Raw genomic sequence first — 26,952 nt, forward strand, 5'->3', positions numbered from 1 at the left:
CCCCAGCGCCCCGTCCCACCTTGTGCTTCATGGTGACCGAGTCCCAGGACATGTCGATGCTCTTGATGGGCCCGAAGGGGGCGAAGGCCTGGCGGATGGTGTCCTCGCCCAGCTCGTAGTAGATGGAGCCCACGTAGACCCGGCACATGATGGCCAGTGCCCGCTGCCTCTGAGCCGCCATCTGTAGCGAGACAAGGGCTGCCCGGTCAGGGCGGGGGCACCGGGACCCCCTGACCCCCCCCTGCCCTCCCGGCACCACCCCGGCACAGCTCCGGCCGCTGCAGCTCGGCCACACCGCGGCCACAAGGGGGGAGTTCCCTGCCCGCTGACCAGGGGCTGGAGCGGATCCGCCCGGGTCACTCTGGGGCACGGCTGATCAGCCCTGGGCACCACTGGGGCACCACTGGGCAGGACTGGGGCACCACTGGGGTAGGACTGGATCAGTCCTGGGCACAACTGGGGCAGGACTGGGGCAGGACTGATCAGTCCTGGGCAGGACTGGGGCAGGACTGGATCAGTCACAGGGCAGGACTGGATCAGTCCTGGGCACGACTGGGGCAGGACTGGATCAGTCACAGGGCAGGACTGGATCAGTCCTGGGCACGACTGGGGCAGGACTGGATCAGTCACAGGGCAGGACTGGATCAGTCCTGGGCAGGACTGGGGCACCACTGGGGCAGGACTGGATCAGTCCTGGGCACGACTGGGGCACCACTGGGGCAGGACTGGGGCACGACTGGATCAGTCACAGGGCAGGACTGGGGCAGTCACAGGGCAGGACTGGGGCAGGACTGGATCAGTCCCAGGACAGGACTGGATCAATCCAGCTCAGTCCCAGGGCAGGACTGGATCAGTCCCAGGGCACAACTGGATCAATCCCAGGACAGGACTGGGGCAGGATTGGATCAATCCAGCTCAGTCCTGGATCAATCCAGCTCAGTCCCAGGGCACAACTGGATCAGTCCCAGGGCAGGACTGGATCAACCCAGCTCAGTCCCAGGGCAGGAGCAGATAAAGTCCAGCTCGGTCCCAGGGCAGGAGTGGATCAATCCAGCTCAGTCCTGGATCAACCCAGCTCAGTCCTGGATCAATCCAGCTCAGTCCCAGGGCAGGAGCAGATAAAGTCCAGCTCAGTCCCAGGGCAGGAGTGGATCAAGTCCAGCTCACTCCCAGAATAAAGCCCGGCTCAGGAGCAGCTCAAGCCCGGCTCACACACATCTCCAGCCCCACTGGTGGGGTGTCCCCCCAGCCTGATCACATCTCCAGAGGAGGGAATCCCTTCCCCTGCCCTTCCAGGCAGCAAAGGGCTCAGCTCTGGGCTCTGCCCTCCCACTCCCCCCACAGAGATCCAGCCTCACCCCCACCCCCCGCAGCGAAGGGGCTGGGATTTGGGATTGGGAACCTCCTCCCTGCTCCCTCCAGCCACCCCACCCCGACACTCCGAGATCCAGCACTGGGCACCTCTTCCCCCAGCACCGGGCAGCTCTTCCCCCAGCACTGGGCACCACTTCCCCCAGCACCGGGCACCTCTTCCCCCAGCACTGGGCACCACTCCCACGGCTCGGTGGGGTCCTGGGAAGGGTGTGGTGCCAGCTCTCAGCCCTGCCTGGCAGCCCCAAGGCCGGGGTGCTGCTCGGAGGGGCTCTGTGCTACCGGCCCCTAAACCTGCCCGGGCCCCCCCTGCCTGCCAGACAGAGCAGCCAGCCCTCACGGCACGGACCCCAAAAGCAGGGACCCCAAAAGCAGGGACCCCAAAGCAGGGCACGGCGTGTCCCTTGGGGCTGGCACCCCCAGGGCAGCTCTGGAGCTGCTGCTGCTGCCCAGGGACGTGCCCAGGTCTGGGAATGGGGCTGGATCGGGGCTCTGGATCAGCCACTGCCTGTGTGTGTGGGGATGGCTCTGGGACAGGGGGACACCCCGGGCAGGGAAGGGCTGGAGCAGGGCATGTAGTGATGCCTCTGGCTCTGCCCCACACCCCCGGGCAGGGAGGGGCTCTGGGGGTGCCTCTGGCCCTGCCCCACACCCCCGGGCAGAGAGGGGCTCTGGGGGTGCCTCTGGCTCTGCCCCACACCCCCGGGCAGAGAGGGGCTCTGGGGGTGCCTCTGGCCCTGCCCCACACCCCCGACGGAGCTCAGAGCACCCCCTCCCTTCCCCACCGCCCCCGGGGGCAGGGGGGCTGCAAACAGGGACCTCTCAGGGATGATTTTTGGGGTGCCCTAAGGAGCACGGGGGCTCTGCCATGTCTGGGGAGCCCCCAGGGCAGAGGGGCTGCACTCAGGGCCTTCAGGAGGAAGATTTTTGGGATGCCTGAACAAGCACGGGAGCTCTGCCGTGTCTGGGGACCCCTGGATTGGAGGGGCTGCAACCAGGGCCCTCACAAGGCTGATTTTTGGGGTGCTGTAAAGGGCACAGGAGCTCTGCCATGTCTGGGGACCCCCCAGGGCAGAGGGGCTGCACTCAGGGCCTTCAGGAGGACGATTTTTGGGGTGCCTTAACAAGCATGGGAGCTCTGCCGTGTCTGGGGACCCCTGGATTGGAGGGGCTGCAGCCAGGGCCCTCACAAGGTTGATTTTTGGGGTGCTGTAAAGGGCACGGGAGCTCTGCCATGTCTGGGGACCCCTGGGGCAAAGGGGCTCCAACCAGGGCCCTCACAAGGCTGATTTTTGGGGGGCTGTAAAGGGCACAGGAGCTCTGCCGTGTCTGGGGACCCCTGGATTGGAGGGGCTGCAACCAGGGCCCCCACAAGGCTGATTTTTGGGGTGCTGTAAAGGGCACAGGAGCTCTGCCATGTCTGGGGACCCCCGGGGCAAAGGGGTTGCAACCAGGGACTTCTCCAGCAGGTTTTTGGGGGGCACAAAAGCTCTGCCCTGTCTGGATTGAAGGGGTTGCACTCAGGGACTTCAGAGGATGGTTTTTGGGATGCCTCAACAATCACAGGAGCTCTGCTGCATCTGGGGAACCCTGGCTTGAAGGGTCTGCACTCAGGACCTTCCCAAGGATGATTTTTGGGGTGCCCTGCCCTGTCTGAGGACCCCGGGGGCACAGGGGCTGCACTCAGGGCCTTCCCAAGGGTGATTTTTGGGGTGCCCTGCCCTGTCTGAGGACCCCAGGGGCACAGGGGCTGCACTCAGGGCCTTCCCAAGGATGATTTTTGGGGTGCCCTGCCCTGTCTGAGGACCCTGGGGGCAGAGGGGCTGCACTCAGGGCCTTCAGGAGGATGATTTTTGGGGTGCCCTGCCCTGTCTGAGGACCCTGGGGGCACAGGGGCTGCACTCAGGGCCTTCAGGAGGATGATTTTTGGGGTGCCCTGCCCCGTCTGAGGACCCTGGGGCACAGGGGCTGCACTCAGGGCCTTCAGGAGGATGATTTTTGGGGTGCCCTGCCCTGTCTGAGGACCCTGGGGGCAAAGGGGCTGCACTCAGGGCCTGCCCAAGGGTGATTTTTGGGGTGCCCTGCCCTGTCTGAGGACCCTGGGGGCACAGGGGCTGCACTCAGGGCCTGCCCAAGGGTGATTTTTGGGGTGCCCTGCCCTGTCTGAGGACCCCAGGGGCAGAGGGGCTGCACTCAGGGCCTGCCCAAGGGTGATTTTTGGGGTGCCCTGCCCTGTCTGAGGACCCCAGGGGCACAGGGGCTGCACTCAGGGCCTTCCCAAGGGTGATTTTTGGGGTGCCCTGCCCTGTCTGAGGACCCCAGGGGCACAGGGGCTGCACTCAGGGCCTTCAGGAGGATGATTTTTGGGGTGCCCTGCCCTGTCTGAGGACCCTGGGGCACAGGGGCTGCACTCAGGGCCTTCAGGAGGATGATTTTCTGCCCGGGGCTGTGCAGCCCGAGGGGAAGGAGGGCTCCCCTGGCACAGCCACCCCCAGGGCACAGACTGTGCCTGAGGGAACAAACTGGGGGTTCAGCTCCTGACACTGCACACAGGACACTGCAAACAGGGATGGCCTCACCCTGGGCTGCCTTTGGGGGACATTAACCCCACACTCTGCTCCAGGGGTGACATTAACCCCATACTCTGCTGAGGTGGCATTAAAACCCCAGCTGCTGCTCCTGAGGTGGCATTAAAACCCCATACTCTGCTCCTGAGGTGACATTAACCCCATACTCTGCCCCTGAGGTGACATTAACCCCACACTCTGCTCCAGAGGTGACATTAACCCCACACTCTGCTCCTGAGGTGACATTAAAACCCCAGCTGCTGCTCCTGAGGTGACATTAAAACCCCAGCTGCTGCTCCTGAGGTGACATTAAAACCCCAGTTGCTGCTCCTGGGGTGACATTAACCCCATACTCTGCTCCAGGGGTGACATTAACCCCACACTCTGCTCCTGAGGTGACATTAACCCCACACTCTGCTCCTGGGGTGACATTAACCCCACACTCTGCCCCTGAGGTGACATTAACCCCATACTCTGCTCCTGAGGTGGCATTAACCCCATACTCTGCTCCAGGGGTGACATTAACCCCATACTCTGCTCCAGGGGTGACATTAACCCCACACTCTGCTCCAGGGGTGACATTAACCCCATACTCTGCTCCTGAGGTGGCATTAACCCCATACTCTCCCCCTGAGGTGATATTAACCCCACACTCTGCTCCTGAGGTGAATTAACCCCATACTCTGCTCCAGGGGTGACATTAACCCCACACTCTGCTCCTGAGGTGACATTAACCCCATACTCTGCTCCTGAGGTGACATTAACCCCATACTCTGCTCCTGAGGTGAATTAACCCCATACTCTGCTCCTGAGGTGAATTAACCCCATACTCTGCTCCAGGGGTGACATTAACCCCATACTCTGCTCCAGGGGTGACATTAACCCCACACTCTGCTCCTGAGGTGACATTAACCCCATACTCTGCTCCTGAGGTGACATTAAAACCCCATACTCTGCTCCTGAGGTGACATTAAAACCCCAGCTGCTGCTCCTGAGGTGACATTAAAACCCCAGTTGCTGCTCCTGGGGTGACATTAACCCCATACTCTGCTCCAGGGGTGACATTAACCCCATACTCTGCTCCTGAGGTGACATTAACCCCATACTCTGCTCCAGGGGTGACATTAACCCCATACTCTGCTCCTGAGGTGACATTAACCCCATACTCTGCTCCAGGGGTGACATTAACCCCATACTCTGCTCCAGGGGTGACATTAACCCCATACTCTGCTCCTGAGGTGACATTAACCCCATACTCTGCTCCAGGGGTGACATTAACCCCACACTCTGCTCCTGAGGTGAATTAACCCCACACTCTGCTCCTGAGGTGACATTAACCCCACACTCTGCTCCTGAGGTGACATTAACCCCACACTCTGCTCCTGAGGTGACATTAACCCCACACTCTGCTCCTGAGGTGACATTAACCCCATACTCTGCTCCTGAGGTGACAGTAACCCCACACTCTGCTCCTGAGGTGGCATTAACCCCATACTCTGCCCCTGAGGTGACATTAACCCCACACTCTGCTCCTGAGGTGAATTAACCCCACACTCTGCTCCTGAGGTGAATTAACCCCATACTCTGCTCCTGAGGTGACATTAACCCCATACTCTGCTCCTGAGGTGACATTAACCCCATACTCTGCTCCTGAGGTGACATTAACCCCATACTCTGCTCCTGAGGTGACATTAACCCCACACTCTGCTCCTGAGGTGACAGTAACCCCACACTCTGCTCCAGGGGTGACATTAACCCCATACTCTGCTCCTGAGGTGACAGTAACCCCATACTCTGCTCCTGAGGTGACATTAACCCCACACTCTGCAGGAGGAAACCCCCCCTTACCCCAAAGGGACCCTAAAGACCAGGTGGGGAAGTGAAGAGGACTGGGATTTTCAGACATGGGGAGGAATTCCTTCCCAGAAAGGGCTGTGGGGCACTGAAGGGGCTGCCCAGGGAGGAGGAGGAGGAGAAGCCCCATCCCTGGGATGCCTGGATGTGGCACTCAGTGCTCTGGGCTGGGCACAAGGGTGGGCTCCATGACCTCAGAGGGCTTTTCCAACCCCAGTGATCCCGGGATTTCGGACCTGCAAGGGGCAGGCCTGGGGTGTCTGTGGAGCCTGCAGGAGGGGGGTGATGCCCTGAGCTCAGCACAGGTCGGAGTCAGGGACTCCTGCCCTCAAACCTCCCTGCTCTCACCGTCCCACAGAGCTGGTTTTGCTCTTTCTCCTCCTAAAACCCGAGCTCAGGCCCCTGCAGCCTCGGCCAGGCAGCAGCTCCCAGCTGTGTGATGCTGCCCTGAGGGCACCTGGGGGGTTGTTTTAAGGACAGGCCAAACCAGCACCCTGGGTGTGCTCCTCTAACCACAGCAGGGGATGCACAACCCTCACACCGACTGTGACACCACGAGCCAGGGAAGGGGAAGGGAGGGGGAACCCTGTGCTGTGCCAGGAGGGAGGACACTGAGCCCACGGGGACAGAGGGCTCAGGCTGTGCTGCCTCCCCAGGGGGACTGGGGACACAGCTGGTCACGGGAAGGGTCTGCACAGAGACTGTCTGTGCGTTCCCAGTGGGCTCTGGGAGGAAGCAGCTCTGGAGGAAGGGGTGTCCTGACTGCTCTGACCTGCACCAGGGCCCAGTCCCCAACTCCTGCCCCTGGGCCGTGCCCAGCAGCAGCCTCTGACTCCCTGAAGGAGGAATGCCTGAGGAAAAGGGCTCACAGCCTGTGCCCTGGGGACAAGGAGCCATTAACCCTCTCCTGTGGCCCTGCCTGGGCCGTGCCCAGCCGGGAAGGACGAGCCAACCCCCAAAGTGCTGCAGTCCTGCTGTGGGGCAGCAGCCCCACGGACAGGGGGCACTCCTGGGCACGAGGGCTCAGACACCAGCTCTGCCAGATCCATCCAGCCCGTTCCAAACTCGCCCCCTGCCCAGAACACCCCCTCTGGCTCCCCGCTGCCACACCGCCCGCTGCCAAGGGAGGGAGAGCAGGGATGCCCCCTCGGTGCCCTCCTGCCCCGGGGCACGGACCCCCGGCTGCTCTGACCCCAGGCACAGGCCCCGGCGAGAGGGGGGAGGCATTCACAAAGGGATTTACAGCTGAGGAGTCACAGGGCACTTTGTCCTCTAGGAGAGAAAGGAGGGCACGGATCACCCCGGGTCATTCCTTCGCTCCCTCAGCTCCTCGTGGCCTCTGGTTAGCGCCGGCCCGGAGGAGGGCGGGGGTTCCCTGGGCATTCCTGGGGTTCTGCCCCCTCCGTTCCTGCTTCTGCTGCACTGGGAAGGTGCCACAGGAAGGAGAGAGTGGCCCCTGGGCCACGGCCCGCTCTGCCCTCCCCGGCCCCGCTGGGAGGCCGTTCCACACCAAGTCGCCCCTCCGTGCGTTACCTTGGCCGTTAGTTTTAGGTCGGGGACCTCAGAACTGCAGCGTCCCTAGAAATGCAGCTCCCACCATGGCAGGGGTTGTGTGTTCAGAACTGGTGGAAATCTAAAGCTGTCTGTGCCCCCGAGTGCCAGTGTCCCCGCAGACTGCACCAGCCTGGGGTCTTCTCGGGGCAGGGACACCTCGCTCTGCTCCGGGGCGTGTCCGGCACGGGTGGGGAGGTGGGACAAGAGCACTGGCACCACTAGGAACGTCCCCACGCTAGGCCCTGACTAAGACAATGCCCCAGAAGAAGTGAATATGTCTATTGACCGATTGTAAAGGTGAGAGAGGATCTCCAAAGCCCATTGTCACTGCTGCCATCTGAAAGACAGTAAAGACAGAGTTCAGTCTGTTGGAGCTGAGCATTACTGAGGCTGTCGCACAAACTCGAGCAGGGCGGCGCAGGGGCACCTGCGGAGAGGCCTCTCCTTCCTCGGCCCTCGCTGCCCCAGGACTGTCCGAGCCCGGGCTGGGCTCTGCTGCTGCCACTGCCTGGGGAAGCAGGGTGGGATCCCAGGGGGGACTCAAGGCAATAGAGACCTCTGCAACCGCCGGCGTCGGTTCACCCCCGGCCTTTAGAGGAGCCCCTGAGCTAGAGCAGCCCCTCAGAACCAGGCACGGCCCCGAGCGGCCTCGGAGCACATCCGCGGGGAGTCCTCGGGCAGAGCTGTGTCAGTCGGGGCTCCCTGACCCGGAGTGAAGGCGGCCAGACGTGTTCCAGAAGCCTCTGAAGGAGGGGAGGTTAAACCCCAGGTAAGGGTTCTCCTGGCACGGGCATTCCAGCGGGAGCGGGAACGGCCAGCGGAACCTCTCCGGGACTGAGAGAGAGCACCTGAGTGCAGGGGAGGGAAAGGGGGCAGGGCTGGGACACGGGCAGGGGGCACAGGGACCCTCCCTCGAGCACAGGACGCGGTGACAGGACACTGTTCCCAGGATCCCCTCCGGCTTCACCACCTCAACGAGCGGGAAGTGAGGCCCGGGGCGGAGCCTCTGGCCCCTCGTACCTCAGCAAGGGCCATCGACAGGGGAGGAACCCACCATCTCCTCCCTCTGGGGGCAACTGGAGCAGGTGGGGGGGCCCTGGCGAGCTGCAGGCTCGGGGCTGTGCAGGCTCGGGGCTGTGCTCTGGTTCCGAGGGCCCTGAGGACTCCACGGTGTCGGGGGGAGCACGAGGCGGGGGGCTCGGCCCGGGGGGGCCCTCACCTGCAGGTTGGTGAGCTGCTGCTGCTGGTGGGCGATGGTTTGCTTCACCAGCACGCTCTTGATGCTCTGCTCCATCGCGTACTTCTTGGCCTGCGGGGAAACGGGGCGGCTGTGGGGGCCGGGGCGGCTCCTGCACCCACTGCTGGGGGCACAGAGCCCGACAGGGACCGGCCCCCAGCGCTGCTGGCAGCTCCCCACAGCCTGAGGCCAGAGCCTGACACCCTGGGGCCAGCTCCCCACAGCCTGGGGCCAAATCCTGACACCCTGGAGCCAGAGCCTGACACCCTGGAGCCAGCTCCCCACAGCCTGGGGGTTCAGATCCTGACACCCTGGAGCCAGCTCCCCACAGCCTGGGGCCAGAGCCTGACACCCTGGAGCCAGATCCTCACAGCCTGGGGCCAGTTCCCCACAGCCTGGGGGTTCAGATCCTGACACCCTGGGGCCAGCTCCCCACAGCCTGGGGTCAAATCCTGACACCCTGGAGCCAGCTCCCCACAGCCTGGGGCCAGAGCCTGACACCCTGAAGCCAGATCCTAACACCCTGGAGCCAGCTCCCCACAGCCTGGGGCCAGAGCCTCACAGCCTGGAGCCAGAGCCTGACACCCTGGAGCCAGCTCCCCACAGCCTGGGGCCAGATCCTGACACCCTGGAGCCAGATCCTGACACCCTGGAGCCAGATCCTCACAGCCTGGAGGCAGCTCCCCACACCCCAGAGCTGGCTCCCCACACCCTGAAACCAGCTCCCCACACTCCAGAGCCAGCTCCCCACAGCCTGGAGCCAGCTCCCCACACTCTAGAACCAGCTCCCCACACTCTAGAACCAGCTCCCCACACTCTGGAGTCAGCTCCCCACACTCCAGAGCCAGCTCCCCACACTCCAGAGCCAGCTCCCCACACTCTAGAACCAGCTCCCCACACCCTGGAGCCAGCTCCCCACACTCTATAACCAGCTCCCCACACTCTATAACCAGCTCCCCACACTCTGGAGCCAGCTCCCCACACTCCAGAGCCAGCTCCCCACACTCTATAACCAGCTCCACACACTCTATAACCAGCTCCCCACACTCCAGATCCAGCTCCCCACACTCCAGAGCCAGCTCCCCACACTCCAGAGCCAGCTCCCCACACTCCAGAGCCAGCTCCCCACACCCTGGAGCCAGCTCCCCACACCCTGCAGCCGGCTCCCCACACTCCAGAGCCAGCTCCCCACACTCTAGAACCAGCTCCCCACACTCTGGAGCCAGCTCCCCACACTCTATAACCAGCTCCCCACACTCTAGAACCAGCTCCCCACACTCTAGAACCAGCTCCCCACACTCTAGAACCAGCTCCCCACACTCCAGAGCCAGCTCCCCACACTCTGGAGTCAGCTCCCCACACTCTGGAGCCAGCTCCCCACACTCTATAACCAGCTCCCCACACCTCAGAACCAGCTCCACACTCCAGATCCAGCTCCCCACACTTTGGAGCCAGCTCCCCACACCCCAGAGCCAGCTCCCCACACTCTATAACCAGCTCCCCACACTCTATAACCAGCTCCCCACACCCCAGAGCCAGCTCCCCACACTCCAGAGCCAGCTCCCCACACCCTGGAGCCGGGACAGGCGGGCTGGGAGCCCGGGGACCCTCATGCACTGGTTTCACTGTCCCTCCTCCCCCCATGTCCCACCCCAGCCCCTTACCTGCGGGCCCAGGGTGGGACACGGCTCCTCCAGGGCTCTGCTCCCAGGGAGCGGCTGCACAGAGAAGGGAAGGGCCTCCACCCCACCCCAGACACCCCTGCACTGGGATCTGCTCCCTCAGCACGCCTGGATTGCTCTGGATCTGCTCCCTGAACATCCCAGCTCTCCCCTCTGGACCTGCTCCCTGAACATCCCAGCCCTGGATCTGCTCCCTGAACATCCCAGCTCTGCCCTGGATCTGCTCCCTGAACATCCCAGCTCTGCCCTGGATCTGCTCCCTGAACATCCCAGCTCTGCCCTGGATCTGCTCCAGGAACATCCCAACTCCCCTCTGGACCTGCTCCCTGAACATCCCAGCCCTGGATCTGCTCCCTGAACATCCCAGCTCTGCCCTGGATCTGCTCCAGGAACATCTCAACTCCCCTCTGGATCTGCTCCCTGAACATCCCAGCCCTGGATCTGCTCCCTGAACATCCCAGCTCTGCCCTGGATCTGCTCCCTGAACATCCCTGGGACAGCAGGGGCACATCCACATGGATTCTCCCTGGAATAGAGCTCTCCCCACATGGATTCTGTCCAGGACAGAGCTCTTCCCACATGGATTCTCCCCAGGATAGAGCTCTTCCCACATGGATTCTGTCCAGGACAGAGCTCTTCCCACATGGATTCTCCCAGGATAGAGCTCTTCCCACATGGATTCTCCTCAGGATAGAGCTCTTCCCACATGGATTCTCCCTAGGATAGGGGAACACAGATATTCTGGGATATGAGGGAACACAGATATTCTGGGATATGAGGGAACACAGATATCCTGGGATATAACACAGATATTCTGGGATAGAAGGGAACACATATATTCTGGGATTTGAGGGAACACAGACATTCTGGGATAGAAGGGAACACAGACATTCTGGGATAGAAGGGAACACAGACATTCTGGGATAGAAGGGAATACAGATATTCTGGGATATATATTCTGGGATAGAAGGGAACACAGACATTCTGGGCTCTGGAGCAGACCCCAATCCCAGCCCTGGTTGCTCCCCTGTGGCACTCACACACTGTCCCTGACTCACTCTCCTGATCCTATTCCTTCCCTGACCTAAACCCACTCTCCCAACCCCTCCAGTGAACCCCAAAACCATCCCTGAGCCCCAGAGCAGGACCAGCAATCCCTGGGCACAGCCAGGAGGGCCCCGATCCCACCCCAATCCCTGTTCCCTTCGGCCCCAGGGGTGGCAGAGGCTCCTCAAACCCAGCCAACAGCCCCCCCAGAGCAGACAAATCCTATCCCTGGATTTACTCACCTTCTGGAGAGCCTCCTGCTGCTCTGGGGTGAGGGGGGGCAGCCCCAGCTTGGCCGCCGTGCTCTGCCCGTTCTCCATCTTGATGGACTCCGTCCCCTGAGGAACCACAGAACAGGTTGGGTTGGAAAGGACCTCCAGGATCATCAAGTCCAACCCCTGATCCAACTCCAGTTCCTAGATCATGGCACTGATGCCACATCCAATCTCTTTTTAAAAAACCCAGGGATGGTGAATCCACCACCTCTCTGGGCAGCCCATTCCAATGCCTGATCACTCTCTCTCTGTAAAGAATTTTCTCCTGATATCCAACTTAAACCTCCCCTGGCAGAGCTTGAGCCCATGTCCCCTTGTCATAGAATCACAGAATAGAATCATAGAATCGTTTGGGTTGGAAGAGACCTTCGAGATCATGGAGTCCAGCCCTTGGTCCAAATCCAGTCCAATTCCTAGATCATGGCACTGATGCCACGTCCAATCTCTTTTTAAAAAACCCCAGGGATGGTGAATCCACCACCTCTCTGGGCAGCCCATTCCAATGCCTGATCACTCTCTCTGCAAAGAATTTTCTCCTCATATCCAACCTAAACCTCCCCTGGCAGAGCTTGAGCCCATGTCCCCTTGCCATAGAATCACAGAATCACAGAATCGTTTGGGTTGGAAGAGACCTCCGAGATCATGGAGTCCAGCCCTTGGTCCAAGTCCAGTCCAATTCCTAGATCATGGCACTCAGGGCCACCTCCAGGGATGGTGAATCCACCACCTCTCTGGGCAGCCCATTCCAATGCCTGATCACTCTCTCTGTAAAGAATTTTCTCCTGATATCCAACTTAAACCTCCCCTGGCAGAGCTTGAGCCCATGTCCCCTTGTCCTGTTGTTGGTTGCCTGGGAGAAGAGACCAACCCCCGCCTGGCTACAACCTCCCTTCAGGGAGTTGTAGAGAGTGAGGAGGTCACCTCTGAGCCTCCTCTTCTCCAGGTTAAACAACCCTCAGCCTCTCCTCACAGCACTTGTGCTCCAGTCCCTTCCCCAGCCTCGTTGCTCTCCTCTGCTCCTGCTCCAGCCCCTCCATGTCCTTCCTGAGCTGAGGGCCCAGAGCTGAACACAATACTCAAGGTGTGGCCTCACCAAAGCAGAGTACAGGGGCAGGATCACTGCCCTGCTCCTGCTGGCCACACTGCTCCTGAGCCAGGCCAGGATCCATTGGCCTTCTTGGCCACCTGGGACACAAAGTGCTCCTGGGAAACTGTCCCCAGGGGCAGGGACCCGGCCCTGCCTCCCCAGAGCCCAGAGCACCTCGGGTCAGGATGTCCCAGCTGGATAAAAACCCTCCCCAAACCCGCTGGTGAGTCGGGGAAAGCAGCTCGTGTTCCCCTCTGTCCCTGTGGGAAGAGCCATCCCAGCAATCCCACAAACTGTTGGGTGTGTTGGGCACTCAGAGCTCCCCAAGCACCACGTTTTCAGGGATCAGGTAGTGGGATAACCCCACTCCTGGCTCACATCCCTGTGGGAAGAGCCATCCCAGCAATCCCACAGACTGTTGGGTGTGTTGGGCACTCAGAGCTCCCCAAGCACCACGTTTTCAGGGATCAGGCACTGGGATAACCCCATTCCTGGCTCACACCATCCCTGTGGGAAGAGCCATCCCAGCAATCCCACAGACTGTTGGGCACTCACAGAGCTCCCCAAGCACCAGGTTTTTAGGATCAGGCAGTGGGATAACCCCCATTCCTGGTTTACATCCCTGTGGGAAGAGCCATCCCAGCAATCCCACAAACTGTGGGTGTGTTGGGCACTCACAGAGCTCCCCAAGCACCACATTTCCAGGGATCAGGCAGTGGGATAACCCCACTCCTGGCTCACATCCCTGTGGGAAGAGCCATCCCAGCAATCCCACAGACTGTTGGGCACTCAGAGCTCCCCAAGCACCACGTTTCCAGGGATCAGGCACTGGGATAACCCCACTCCTGGCTCACATCCCTGTGGGAAGAGCCATCCCAGCAATCCCACAAACTGTGGGTGTGTTGGGCACTCACAGAGCTCCCCAAGCACCACGTTTCCAGGGATCAGGCAGTGGGATAACCCCACTCCTGGCTCACATCCCTGTGGGAAGAGCCATCCCAGCAATCCCACAGACTGTTGGGCACTCAGAGCTCCCCAAGCACCACGTTTTCAGGATCAGGCACTGGGATAACCCCACTCCTGGTTCACACCATCCCTGTGGGAAGAGCCATCCCAGCAATCCCACAAACTGTGGGTGTGCTGGGCACTCAGAGTTCACGTTTTCAGGATCAGGCACTGGGATAACCCCATTCCTGGCTCACATCCCTGTGGGAAGAGCCATCCCAGCAATCCCACAGACTGTGGGTATGTTGGGCACTCCCAGAGCTCCCCAAGCACCACGTTTCCAGGGATCAGGCACTGGGATAACCCCACTCCTGGCTCACACCAACAGCTCCAATTCCATGTCCCCAGCCACGCTCCCCTCCCTCCCGGCTCCGCCACTCCCACTTTTCCAAGTGCCCTTTTCGGATCCTCCTCTGACACTTTCCCAAACCCCAGACCCGTGGAATGGTTTGGAAGCACCTCAAAGCACCTCCCACTGCCCCAGGCTGCTCCAACCCGGCCTTGGACACTCCCAGGGATCCAGGGGCAGGCAGAGCTCCCCTTCCCTTCCCACCCCGCCCATCCCGGGATCCTGGGACAGATCCCCAATCCTGGGACAGATCCCCAATCCTGGGACAGATCCCCAATCCTGGGATAGATCCCCAATCCTGGGACAGATCCCCAACCCTGGGATACATCCCCAATCCTGGGACAGATCCCCAATCCTGGGATACAGCCCCAATCCTGGGATACAGCCCCAATCCTGGGATACAGCCCCAATCCTGGGACAGATCCCCAATCCTGGGATAGATCCCCAATCCTGGGACAGATCCCCAATCCTGGGATACATCCCCAATCCTGGGATACATCCCCAACCCTGGGACAGATCCCCAATCCTGGGACAGATCCCCAATCCTGGGATAGATCCCCAATCCTGGGATAGATCCCCAATCCTGGGATACAGCCCCAATCCTGGGACAGATCCCCAATCCTGGGATAGATCCCCAATCCTGGGATACAGCCCCAATCCTGGGACAGATCCCCAATCCTGGGACAGATCCCCAATCCTGGGACAGATCCCCAATCCTGGGATACATCCCCAATGCTGGGACAGATCCCCAATCCTGGGATACATCCCCAATGCTGGGACAGATCCCCAATCCTGGGATACAGCCCCAATCCTGGGACAGATCCCCAATCCTGGGACAGATCCCCAATCCTGGGACAGATCCCCAATCCTGGGATACATCCCCAATGCTGGGACAGATCCCCAATCCTGGGATACATCCCCAATGCTGGGACAGATCCCCAATCCTGGGATACATCCCCAATCCTGGGATACATCCCCAATCCTGGGATACATCCCCAATCCTGGGATACATCCCCAATCCTGGGATACATCCCCAATCCTGGGACAGATCCCCAATCCCAGGATACATCCCCAATGCTGGGACAGATCCCCAATCCTGGGATACATCCCCAATCCTGGGATACATCCCCAATCCTGGGATACATCCCCAATCCTGGGACAGATCCCCAATCCTGGGATACATCCCCAATGCTGGGACAGATCCCCAATCCTGGGATACATCCCCAATGCTGGGACAGATCCCCAATCCTGGGATACATCCCCAATCCTGGGATACATCCCCAATCCTGGGATACATCCCCAATCCTGGGACAGATCCCCAATCCCAGGATACATCCCCAATCCTGGCTCTGATCCCCAATCCCGGGACAGATCCCCAATCCTGGCTCTGTTTTACAGGAGCAGGGAGACTCCAGGATCTGTGCAGCCCCCAGTTCCCCATGGGAGCCTTTCCCAGGATCAGTGACCACGGGGCAGACACAAATCCCTGCTCTCCAGGTGCCTGAGCAGCCCCCAGAGCTGCAGGTCCTTCCCTGACCCCTCCATAAATCCATGGAGCACCGGGATGAGGGAACAGCAGGGAGCTGACAGGGAGCAGAGGGGGCTGGGACTGCAAACTGGGGAGCTCCGGAGCACAAAACCCACAAATCCACGGGCCAACCCCAAACTGGAAATGGGATCACATTCCCTGTTCCCTCCAGCTTTAAACCCCCCAGTTATCCCAGTCCAGGGGCTGTGGGAACTGGGAGGAGAGGAGCAGATGGAGGGCTGACAGATGGAACCCCCCACAAGGGAACAGCCACTCCCTGGATCCTAACCCGCTGGGATCCCCCAAAATCCAGCCCCTGAGTGCTGGGCAGTGTAATTCCCAGGGATCCAGGGGTCATCCACGGCTCCCACGGGAATTCCTCAGCACACAGCCCTTGGGAAGAACCCAGGAGTGATCCACAGCTCCCACAGAATTCCTCAGCACACAGCCCTTGGGAAGAACCCAGGAGTGATCCACGGCTCCCACAGAATTCCTCAACACACATCCCCTGGGAAGAACCCAGGGATCCAGGAGTGATCCACGGCTCCCACAGGAATTCCTCAGCACACATTCCCCAGGAAGAACCCAGGGCTGATCCACGGCTCCCACAAGAATTCCTCAGCACACAGCCCCTGGGAAGAACCCAGGAGTGATCCATGGCTCCCACAGAATTCCTCAACACACATTCCCCAGGAAGAACCCAGGAATCCAGGAGTGATCCAGGGATCCAGGAGTGATCCACAGCTCCCACAGGAATTCCTCAGCACACATCCCCAGGAAGAACCCAGGGTTGATCCACAGTTCCCAGAGAATTCCTCAGCACACATCCCTTGGGAAGAACCCACAGATCCAGGAGTGATCCAGGGATCCAGGAGTGATCCAGGGCTGATCCACAGCTCCCACAGAATTCCTCAGCACACATCCCTTGGGAAGAACCCAGGAGTGATCCACAGCTCCCACAGAATTCCTCACACATCCCCTGGGAAGAACCCAGGGATCCAGGGTTGATCCAGGGATCCAGGGTTGATCCAGGGATCCAGGGTTGATCCACAGTTCCCACAGAATTCCTCAGATCACATCCCCTGGGAAGAACCCAGGGATCCAGGAGTGATCCAGGGATCCAGGAGTGATCCATGGCTCCCACAGAATTCCTCAGCACACATCCCCAGGAAGAACCCAGGATGGATCCATGGCTCCCACAGAATTCCTCAACACACATTCCCCAGGAAGAACCCAGAGATCCAGGGCTGATCCAGGGATCCAGGAGTGATCCATGGCTCCCACAGAATTCCTCAGCACACATCCCCTGGGAAGAACCCAGGGATCCAGGGCTGATCCAGGGATCCAGGAGTGATCCATGGCTCCCACAGGAATTCCTCAGCACACATTCCCCAGGAAGAACCCAGGAGTGATCCACGGCTCCCACAAGAATTCCTCAGCACACATCCCCTGGGAAGAACCCAGGGCTGATCCATGGCTCCCACAGGAATTCCTCAGTACACATTCCCTGGGAAAAACCCAGAGATCCAGGGCTGATCCAGGGATCCAGGGGTGATCCAGGGCTGATCCACAGGTCCCACAGAATTCCTCAGCACACATCCCCAGGAAGAACCCAGGGCTGATCCATGGCTCCCACAGAATTCCTCAGCACACATCCCTGGGGAGAACCCAGGGATCCAGGGGTGATCCAGGGCTGATCCACAGCTCCCACAGAATTCCTCAGCACACATCCCCAGGAAGAACCCAGGGCTGATCCATGGCTCCCACAGAATTCCTCAGCACACATCCCTCCCCAAGGAGCGTTTTCCCAAGGAACACCCCCATTCCCTGTCCCTCCATGCTCCCTGGAGAGCATCCCCTGGAACAGCCAGAACACCCAATCCCGGGATTCCTGAGGCTGGAAAAGCCTCCAGCACCAGAGTCCAACCTGTGCCCAGTGCCCACCTCATCCCAGCCCAGGGCACTGGGTCCAGAATTCCCTGGACACCCCCCGGGATGGGACTGCACCAGCTCCCTGGGCAGCCCCTTCCAAGGCCTGAGCACCTTTCCATGAGGAAATTCCTCCCCAGCAGGGGAGTGTCCAGGAGAGGCCCTTCCTGGCGGATCCACCACGTCCTGTTTGTCCCTACAGACCACCCAGGCCCCGTGGATCCAGCTGGAACTCTGGGAGCCCCTCTGGGCACAGTGACCTTCACTGCTCCTCCAGCAACCCCTTGGAATGCTCCTTCCCACCTGGAGCAGCACTGCTGGCTCCTGCAGCCCCCGGAGCACGGGGCACACCCACGGGCTCTCCCTGCCCTCCCAGAGACAGGCAGGGATCAAATCCCCCCAAAACGGGGTGTTCCTGCAGCACCTCGGGAGCCAGAGGCTCCAGAATCCTGGAATCATGGAATGGTTGGGGTGGGAAGGGCCCTCAAAGCCCTGGGCAGGGACACCTCCTGCTCCAGCCTGGCCTTGGGCCCTTCCAGGGACAGGGTACGGGGTGTAACTGGATGAGATTTCAGATCCCTCCCATCCCAAACCGGGCTGGGATTCCGGGATTCCCTGACTGACCCTGCCAGGCTCCTCCCAGAGGGCACAGGCCAAGGGAATTCCACTGAGGCTCCTGATGGGGCAGGGAAGGACAGCCCAGCTGGGATTTAGGGATGCAGGAGGAGGAGAGGCACTGCCAGAGGAGCCCAGGGTGTGAGGGACAAGGGCTGATGATTTAGGGATGCAGGAGGAGCAGAGGCACTGGCAGAGGGGTGTGGGGTGTGAGGGAACAGGGGCTGATGATTTAGGGATGCAGGAGGAGGAGAGGCACTGGCAGAGGGGTGTGGGGTGTGAGGGAACAGGGGCTGATGATTTAGGGATGCAGGAGGAGCAGAGGCACTGCCAGAGGGGTGTGGGGTGTGAGGGAACAGGGGCTGATGATTTAGGGATGCAGGAGGAGGAGAGGCACTGCCAGAGGAGCCCAGGGTGTGAGGAACAAGGGCTGATGATTTAGGGATGCAGGAGGAGCAGAGGCACTGGCAGAGGAGCCCAGGGTGTGAGGGACAAGGGCTGATGATTTAGGGATGCAGGAGGAGCAGAGGCACTGGCAGAGGAGCCCAGGGTGTGAGGGACAAGGGCTGATGATTTAGGGATGCAGGAGGAGGAGAGGCACTGGCAGAGGGGTGTGAGGGAACAAGGGCTGACTGAGGGCCCTGCAGGGCACGGGCTGGATCAGCTCCAACAGGTGATTCCTCTGCCAACACCGACCCCGGGAACGGAGAGATCCCATGGGAATTCCAGGCACGATTCCCTGGGCCCTGCCCTGTCCCACAGCACAGACCTCTCCTGCCCAGAGCAGCAGCCCAGGAACGAGGAGCTGGTTCTGTTTCCTGAACTCCTCTGGATCAGGAGGAGAGAGGGAACGTGGGGAGTCTGGAATGGACCTTCCCTGCCCCTCACAAACCTCCAGGGAACTTCCCTCACCTGCTCCAGGCTGGGAGAACAGATCCCACAGCCAGCAGGGCTGAGCCTGGATCTCAGACAGCCACACACACCCCACGGGCTCCAGTCCTGACCCCCATTCCCAGCGTTCCCCTGGGAAACCTCCCAGTCCAGTGGATTAGGGACATGTGAGGCAGGAAACAAAGTGGGAGTGGTTTGTGTTCACCCCCCCGTTCACACCCGGGGATCCCCCAAAGGAATCCCAGGACACAGCGTTTGTTCAGGGACACAAATCAGCCCCCTGGAGCAAAGGCAGAGCAGCTCTGGAGTTGGAGCCGTTCCTCAGAGAAATCCCACGTTTTGGGAGGGAACACAGAGCCACCAACAAACCCCTGTGGGTCCCACCCAGCATTCCATGGGATGGGGGGATCCCCGGGCGTTCCCAGGCCCCTCCCCTGAGCACACAATTCCCAAGGAACCAGCCGAGCAGCCCCGGGGAAGCACTTCCACTGCTGGATTCCAGGGTGAATCCCGGGAAAACCACCGGCCACGGGAATCACCGTCCTCCTGCTCCCTCCCACCAGCGGCTCAGCCGGGGAAGGATCCAAACATCTGAAAACTCCCGGACATCTAAAACCGCCCCAGAACGCAGAGAGAACTCCTACGAACTCCATCCAGGCGGATTTGGGAACAGCGGGCCACAGGGGAGCGTTTAAACGACTGGATTTGGGAACAGTGGCCCAAAAGGAGCGCCAGGCGCGGCCCCTCGCAGAAAAATGGCCGGGGATCCCGCTCCCGTTCCCTGCAGATCCCCGGGATCCCGTTCCCTGCACACCCGGGGGATCCCCGTTCCCTGCACACCCCGGGATCCCGTTCCTTGCAGATCCCCGGGATCCCGTTCCCTGCACACCCCGAGGATCCCGTTCCCTGCACACCCCGGGATCCCGTTCCCTGCAGATCTCCAGGATCCCGTTCCCTGCACACCCTGGAATGCCCGTTCCCTGCAGTTCCCCGGGATCCCGTTCCCTGCACACCCCGGGGATCCCATTCCCTGCAGATCCCGGGGATCCCGTTCCCTGCAGATCCCGGGGATCCCGTTCCCTGCAGATCCCGGGGATCCCGTTCCCTGCACACCCCGGGGATCCCGTTCCTTGCAGATCCCGGGGATCCCGTTCCCTGCACACCCCTGGAACGCCCGTTCCCATTCCCTGCACACCCCGGGGATCCCGGTCCCGTTCCCTGCACACCCCGGGATCCCGTTCCCTGCACACCCCGGGGATCCCGTTCCCTGCACACCCCTGGAATGCCCGTTCCCGTTCCCTGCACACCCCGGGATCCCGTTCCCTGCACACCCCTGGGATCCCGTTCCCTGCACACCCAGGGATCCCGTTCCCTGCACACCCAGGGATCCCGTTCCCTGCACATCCCCAGAATCCCGTTCCCTGCACACCCCTGGAATGCCCGTTCCCGTTCCTTGCACACCCAGGGATCCCGTTCCCTGCACACCCCTGGAATGCCCGTTCCCATTCCCGTTCCCATTCCCGTTCCCGTTGGGGTGGTCGCCCAGGACCGGTGGAGGGAAGGAAGGAACCGGCACCCGCCCTTCACGGAGGGCGGCGGGCGGCGGCGCGGGGGCCCCGGCGCGGCGCAGACCCCTCTCTTCTTCTCCTCCCCCTGCCCTTCCCCTCAGGGCCCCTCAGAGCGCGGCGGCCCCGCCGCTCCCCCGCGGGCCCGGCCCGGGCGGGGAACCCTCGGCCGCCGCCTCGGCCGCGCCCCTTCGCTCTCCCGCCTCCCCATCCCGCTGCCCCGGCCCGCGGGGACCCCCGTGAGCCCCGCGGGGGCCCCCGAGGAGCCGCCCCGGCCCGGCCCGGCCCCGCCGCTCCCTCACCAGCGCCATCGGCGTTGTCGCCGCCATCTTGTCCTCCCCGGCTCCGCGCGCGGCTCTCGCGAGAGCTCCGGCGGCGCGCGCGCGGGAAACCGGGAGGCGGGAACCTCGCGGGGGAAGGTATCGCGAGAGTTCGGGGCAGGGAGTCATGTGACCGAAGCGGGTGGCAAGATGGCGCCGCCCAGGCGCGGGCGTCGCTTGAACCGGGACCGGCCCGAGGGGTCCCCGTGTGACACCCCGGGAGTTTGGGGGTCCCCGGGAGATCTCGGCTGGACCCCGGCTCGGCTACTGCGGCCTCAGCGTCGCTGGGTCGGTGCTGGGACGCTGGGACTGGAGGCGGCAGAGCCGGAGGCCTCCGGAAGGTCCAAAGCACGGGCAGGGCCGTAACGGATAAAACCGGATAAACCCGGATAAAGCGGGATAAAGCCGGATAAACCGGGCCAAACCCGCGGGCCCGCCTGGTACCGGGTGGCCCTTGGTCGCAGCCGGAGGGGAGAGCCCCGGGCAGCCGCCGGTACCGGCCGTGGGCACCGGGAGGTGCTGGATGAGCCCCGGGAGAGCGGATCGGGATCGTCTGCTGGGAACCGGAGAGAAATGTCCCCATCCCAGCGTCCCCAGCCTGTCCCTTCTCTTGCTTCTTTCCCAGGGGATCCAATCCCTGGTGCCCAAATTTAACTCCAGGGCCGAGGTCAGACCCCGGGGATGGAGCCGGGCTGGGAGAGCTGGGAATGTTCCCCTGGAGAAGAGAAGGCTCCAGGGAGAGCTGAGAGCCCCTTCCAGGGCCTGAAGGGGCTCCGGGAGAGCTGGAGAGGGACTGGGGACAAGGGCTGGAGGGACAGCACCCAGGGAATGGCTTCCCAGGGTTAGGTGGGATATTGGGAAGGGATTCCTGGCTGGGAGGGTGGGGAGGGGCTGGGATGGAATTCCCAGAGGAGCTGTGGCTGCCCCTGGATCCCTGGGAGTGTCCCAGGGCAGGTTGGATCCCCCTGGGATAGCAGAAGGTGTCCCTGTCTCTGGGGGGTCTGTGAGGTCCCTCCATCCCAACCCATCCCGGAATTCCATGGTTCTGTGCCAGGGGATGGAAGTGGGGCTCTGGAATGACCCCCCAGACGTCCCAGACGTCCCTGCCCAGCTGGATCCAGGACAAGGAGCCTCAGCAGGACCCGGGTGGTGCCACATCCAGCACCTCGGGAATGGAACCAGCCCCGGGATCTCGAGTCCCCTCCGGGGAGGAGCCGCAGGGACGAGGAAAAACCAGGAGGAATTCACGGATCCCACGGGTTTTATAAAGGATTTCGGGAGTTGGGGCCGCCAAAGGGGACTGAACACCTGCCTGTGGGGAGAGGGCCTCGTGCTCCCAAAGCACCCCCGGGAGGGAAAGGGAATTCCAGCGTGGGCAGGAATCCCATCCCCTTTCTCTGGGCAGACCAGGAATTCTGATCAGACCAGGAATTCTGATTAGACCAGGAATTCCATCCCCATTCTCTGGGCAGACCAGGAATTCTGATTAGACCAGGAACTCTGATTAGACCAGGAATTCCATCCCCATTCTCTGGGCAGACCAGGAATTCTGATTAGACCAGGAACTCTGATTAGACCAGGAATTCCATCCCCATTCTCTGGGCAGACCAGGAATTCTGATTAGACCAGGAATTCTGATTAGACCAGGAATTCCATCCCCGTTCTCTGGGCAGACCAGGAATTCTGATTAGACCAGGAATTCCATCCCCATTCTCTGGGCAGACCAGGAATTCTGATTAGACCAGGAATTCTGATTAGACCAGGAATTCTGATCAGACCAGGAATTCCATCCCCATACCCTGGGCAGACCAGGAACTGATTAGACCAGGAACTCCATCCCCTTTCTCTGGGCAGACCAGGAATTCTGATTAGACCAGGAAATTCCACTGGAAAGTGGGAACACGTGTTGGGGTTTGTCTGAGTGGCTGGACAGGGTTGGGGCCCTGGAGGATCCCACACATCCCACACATCCCACGGGGCTGGAAGGGACATCCCGGATCCCCAGTGATCCCACCCAGCTCCATTCCGGGAGAGCCCGGGGGGTACTGGGATGTACTGGGAACGTCCCGTGGGTGCTGGGAATGCCCTGGGAATTCCTGTGCGGGGAATTCCGGGGCGGGAGGAGGGTGTTCAATCCCCTTAATCCCTGGATTCTCCGGTGGGTGCTCAGGGAGCCACGAGGAGGGGCTGGGATGGGCTGGGATGTCCCAGGCTGGGCTGGGATGGGCTGGGATGTCCCAGGCTGGGCTGGGATGGGCTGGGATGTCCCAGGCTGGGCTGGGATGGGCCGGAATGTCCCAGGCTGGGCTGGGATGGGCTGGGATGTCCCAGGCTGGGCTGGGATGGGCCGGGATGTCCCAGGCTGGGCTGGGATGGGCCGGAATGTCCCAGGCTGGGCTGGGATGGGCTGGGATGTCCCAGACTGGGCTGGGATGGGCTGGGATGTCCCAGACTGGGCTGGGATGGGCTGGGATGTCCCAGGCTGGGCTGGGATGGGCTGGAATGTCCCAGGCTGCGGGGCCTGGGGCCTGCCCTGGGCACGGGGATTTGGGAATCAGCAGCTGGGATGTTCCCCGGATCCCTCCCGTGCCCGGGGGCCTGTGGAACTCTGGGAATCTGATTCCAAACCTCCCGGGAGGAATGAGGAGGGTCGGCGCGGGTCGTTCCCACGGGATCAGCTGCTGCCGTCGGCTTTATTCGGTTGTCGGGTGGGAACGGGGGCACAGCTGGAAAAGCAGCCCGGGCCGGGAATGCTGCATGAGTCGGGAATGCTGCATGAACCGGGAATGCTACAGGAGCCCGGAATGCTGCATGAACCCGGAATGCTGCACGAGCTGGGAATGCTGCACGATTCTGGAATGCTGCACGAACCGGGAATGCTGCATGAGCTGGGAATGGAGCACGGGATGGAAACGGAGCCTGGGCTGGGAATGCAACATGGGCTGGGAATGCAGCATGGGCTGGGAATGGAGCATGGGCTGGGAATGGAGCCTGGACTGGGAATGGAGCCTGGGATGGGAATGGAACATGGGATGGGAATGGAGCATGGGCTGGGAATGGAGCCTGGACTGGGAATGGAGCCTGGGATGGGAATGGAACATGGGATGGGAATGGAGCATGGGCTGGGAATGCTGCACGAACCCAGAATGCTGCACGAGCCGGGAACGGAATATGGGATAGGGATGGAGCATGGGATGGGGATGGAGCACGGGCTGGGAATGGAGCACAGGCAGGGAATGCAACACGAGGTGGCAGCGCAGCACCCGAGCGCGGACACAATCCCGGCGGGATCCGGCCGGAGTGACCCCGGGATCTGGCACAGAGCGTGACACCGGCACAGAGCGTGACACCGGGCAGAGTGTGACACTGACACAGCGAGTGACACCGGCACAGAGTGTGACACTGACACAGCGAGTGACACCGGCACAGAGAGTGACACTGACACAGAGAGTGACACCAGCACGGAGTGACACCGGCACAGAGAGTGACACTGGGCAGAGTGTGACACTGATACAAAGAGTGACACCAGCACGGAGTGACACCAGCACAGAGTGTGACACTGACACAGAGCTCTGGCACAGGGGGAAGCGCTGGCACAGCACCCTGGCACCGGGCAGAGCGAGGCTGGCACAGCGCAGGGCACGGCACAGCACGGAGCACCAGCACGGGGCAGAGCCAGACTGCCCTGGCACAGCAGGCACAGCACCAGCACAGAACACCGGCATGGCACGGAACGGTGGCACAGCACGGAGCGGGATGGCAGAGCCAGAGTGCCCTGGCACAGAGGGAGCAGCAGCAGCACAGCACACTGGCACAGCACAGAACGCTGGCACAGCACAGAACGCTGGCACAGCACAGGGCACTGGCACAGCACACAGCAGCATGGCAGATTCCCCTGGCACGGCAGAAGCAGCAGGAGCAGCACCAGCACAGAGCTCTGGCACGGCACAGAACACCAGCACAGGGCACTGGCACAGCACACAGCAGGATGCCAGATTCCCCTGGCACAGCAGAAGTAGTAGAAGCAGCACCAGCACAGAGCTCTGGCACAGCACAGAACACCGGCACAGAGCTCTGGCATGGCACAGAACACTGGCACAGAGCTCTGGCACAGCACTGAGCTCTGGCACAGCACAGAACACCAGCCCAGAGCTCTGGCACGGCACAGAACACTGGCACGGAGCTCTGGCACAGAGCTCTGGCACAGCACGGAGCTCTGGCACAGCACAGAACACTGGCACAGAGCTCTGGCACAGCACAGAACACCAGCCCAGAGCTCTGGCATGGCACAGAACACTGGCACGGAGCTCTGGCACAGCACTGAGCTCTGGCACAGCACAGAACACCAGCACAGAACACTGGCACAGGGTGCTGGCACAGAGCTCTGGCACAGCCAGCACACAGCAGCGTGCCAGAGCCAGTTTCCCTTGGCACAGTGGGAGCAGCAGCAGCAGCAGCAGCGCTGGCACGGCGCAGTGGCACAGGGCAGGGTGGCACAGCCGCTGTCCCCCGGCACAGGACGGGCAGGGGGAGCAGCACCAGCACAGGACAGCAGCATGGAACGCTGGCACCACACCCAGCACGGTGCCAGAGCTGGCTTTCCCTGGCACAGAGGGAGCAGCACCAGCACAGAACGCTGGCATCACACCCAGCATGATGCCAGAGCTGGCTTTCCCTGGCACAGAGGGAGCAGCACCGGCACAGAATGCTGGCACAGCACAGAGCACGATGCCAGACCAGCTTTCCCTGGCACAGAGGGAGCAGCACCAGCACAGAACGCTGGCACGGAGCAGAGCACACGCCAGAGAGAGTTTTCCCCTGGCACAGCAGGAGCAGATGAGCAGCACTGGCACGGAACACTGGCACAGAGCAGGAGGCAAGAGCCAGGTTCCCCTGGCACAGCAGGAGCATCACTGGCACAGCACAGAGCAGGATGCCAGAGCTGGTTTTCCCTGGCACAGCACAGAGCAGGAGGCCAGAGCCGGTTTCCCCTGGCACAGAGGGAGCAGCACCAGCACAGAACACTGGCACAGAGTAGAGCTCATGCCAGGGACAGTTTTCCCCTGGCACAGCAGCAGCAGATGAGCAGCGCTGGCACGGAACACTGGCACAGAGCAGGAGGCCAGAGCCAGTTTCCCCTGGCACAGCAGGAGCAGCAGGAGCAGCACTGGCACAGCACAGGGCAGGAGGCCAGAGCCGGTTTCCCCTGGCACAGCAGGAGCAGCACCAGCACAGAACACTGGCACAGCACAGAGCACCAGCACACAGCACGATGGCACAGCCGGTTTCCCCTGGCACAGAAGGAGCAGCAGGAGCAGCACCGGCACAGAATGCTGGCACAGAGCAGAGCTCGTGCCAGAGCCAGTTTCCCCTGGCACAGCAGGAGCAGATGAGCAGCACTGGCACGGAACACTGGCACAGAGCAGGAGGCCAGAGCCAGGTTCCCCTGGCACAGCAGGAGCAGCACCAGCACAGCAGGAGCAGCAGGAACAGCACCAGCACAGAGCAGGAGGCCAGAGCTGGATTCCTCTGGCACAGCAGGAGCAGCAGGAGCAGCACTGGCACAGCACGGGGCAGGATTCCAGAGCTGGATTTCCCTGGCACAGCACAGAGCAGGATTCCAGAGCTGGATTTCCCTGGCACAGCACGGGGCAGGATTCCAGAGCTGGTTTTCCCTGGCACAGCAGGAGCAGCCCCCCCCCGGCCTCTCGGACACAACCAGTTCCTATTTGCACTTTTCCCCAAACCAGCCCCTCTGCCAAGGGCAGCACTGAGGGGGTGAGGGCAGCACTGAGGGGGTGAGGGCAGCAATTCCCATCTCCCCGGACTGACATTCCGCGGCACCGCGGGACAAAGGGCAGGAAGAGGCATCAGGGCTTCCCCCCCGAGGGTGCCGAGGGATTTTGGAAGCTCTGGGAGGGGAATGACGAGGGTTCTGCAGAGGTTCCGGCTGATCCAGCGGGTGGGGTCGGGATTTCTGGGATCGCCTCTGGAGCCGTGTCACCCCCAGCTCCCACAGCCCCCTCCCAGCTCCCACAGCCCCCTCCCAGCTCACACAGCCCCCCCCAGCTCACAC

The 26,952-nt window shown here is 61.7% G+C and overlaps 3 protein-coding genes and 2 long non-coding RNA genes across 6 annotated transcripts in view; 1 reads left to right on the top strand and 4 right to left on the bottom strand.

The window, feature by feature from the left end:
• The window catches only part of PUF60 (poly(U) binding splicing factor 60), a 34,917-nt gene extending 13,963 nt beyond the window's left edge, over positions 1–20,954 (bottom strand). Inside the window, exons 1-5 of the mRNA XM_051775431.1 lie at positions 20,859–20,954; positions 11,555–11,650; positions 8,566–8,655; positions 7,633–7,683; positions 20–181 (exon numbers count right to left, since the gene is read on the bottom strand). Coding sequence (XP_051631391.1) covers positions 20–181; positions 7,633–7,683; positions 8,566–8,655; positions 11,555–11,650; positions 20,859–20,885 — 426 coding nt within the window. The 5' untranslated portion in view covers positions 20,886–20,954. The remainder of the gene's footprint in view (positions 1–19; positions 182–7,632; positions 7,684–8,565; positions 8,656–11,554; positions 11,651–20,858) is intronic.
• LOC127464956 (uncharacterized) lies at positions 2,063–4,204 on the bottom strand. The gene is made up of 3 exons (XR_007901717.1): positions 2,989–4,204; positions 2,830–2,898; positions 2,063–2,647 (listed from the first exon to the last, which is right to left on the bottom strand). It is a non-coding gene; the product is annotated as an uncharacterized LOC127464956 (long non-coding RNA).
• Positions 4,047–5,881, top strand: LOC127464958 (uncharacterized). 2 transcript variants are annotated; one of them, XR_007901718.1, is made up of 8 exons: positions 4,047–4,117; positions 4,394–4,483; positions 4,841–4,902; positions 5,027–5,206; positions 5,266–5,385; positions 5,416–5,445; positions 5,534–5,653; positions 5,744–5,881. It is a non-coding gene; the product is annotated as an uncharacterized LOC127464958 (long non-coding RNA). The 2 variants fall into 2 exon arrangements; XR_007901719.1 differs by lacking the exons at positions 5,266–5,385; positions 5,416–5,445; positions 5,744–5,881 and having other exon boundaries at positions 5,027–5,116; positions 5,564–5,675.
• On the bottom strand, positions 9,377–11,416 carry LOC127464953 (uncharacterized). Its single transcript, XM_051775428.1, has 3 exons — positions 10,585–11,416; positions 10,049–10,452; positions 9,377–9,987 (listed from the first exon to the last, which is right to left on the bottom strand). The coding sequence occupies exons 1-2, from the start codon at positions 11,390–11,392 to the stop codon at positions 10,244–10,246; spliced, it is 1,017 nt and encodes a 338-aa protein (XP_051631388.1). The 5' UTR covers positions 11,393–11,416; the 3' UTR covers positions 9,377–9,987; positions 10,049–10,243.
• A 2,711-nt stretch (positions 20,955–23,665) lies between the features above and the next one.
• Positions 23,666–26,913, bottom strand: LOC127464968 (uncharacterized). Its single transcript, XM_051775441.1, has 3 exons — positions 25,879–26,913; positions 24,479–24,671; positions 23,666–23,764 (listed from the first exon to the last, which is right to left on the bottom strand). Exons 1-3 carry the CDS (start codon positions 26,745–26,747, stop codon positions 23,666–23,668), a joined length of 1,161 nt encoding a protein of 386 aa, XP_051631401.1. The 5' UTR covers positions 26,748–26,913.
• Between the last annotated feature and the right edge of the window lie 39 nt (positions 26,914–26,952).

Source organism: Manacus candei, unplaced genomic scaffold (assembly GCF_025592945.1).
Source record: "Manacus candei isolate 608988 ecotype Guabito, Panama unplaced genomic scaffold, ASM2559294v1 h1tg000298l, whole genome shotgun sequence".
Lineage (NCBI taxonomy): Eukaryota > Metazoa > Chordata > Aves > Passeriformes > Pipridae > Manacus > Manacus candei.

Excerpts from the sequence above, each read along its gene's own strand:
- LOC127464968 (XM_051775441.1), bottom strand. The coding sequence starts at position 26,747 with ATGCCTCTTCCTGCCCTTTGTCCCGCGGTGCCGCGGAATGTCAGTCCG. Across the intron at positions 24,672-25,878 it reads TTCTGTGCTGGTGCTGCTCC|TGCTGCTCCCTCTGTGCCAG; the intron begins CTCTGTGCCAGG and ends GTGCTGTGCTGC. Across the intron at positions 23,765-24,478 it reads TCGCTCTGCCCGGTGCCAGG|CTCATGCAGCATTCCCGGTT; the intron begins GTGCTGTGCCAG and ends CTCCATTCCCAG.
- LOC127464953 (XM_051775428.1), bottom strand. The coding sequence starts at position 11,392 with ATGGTTTTGGGGTTCACTGGAGGGGTTGGGAGAGTGGGTTTAGGTCAG. Across the intron at positions 10,453-10,584 it reads CTGGGATGTTCAGGGAGCAG|ATCCAGGGCTGGGATGTTCA; the intron begins GTCCAGAGGGGA and ends TTCAGGGAGCAG.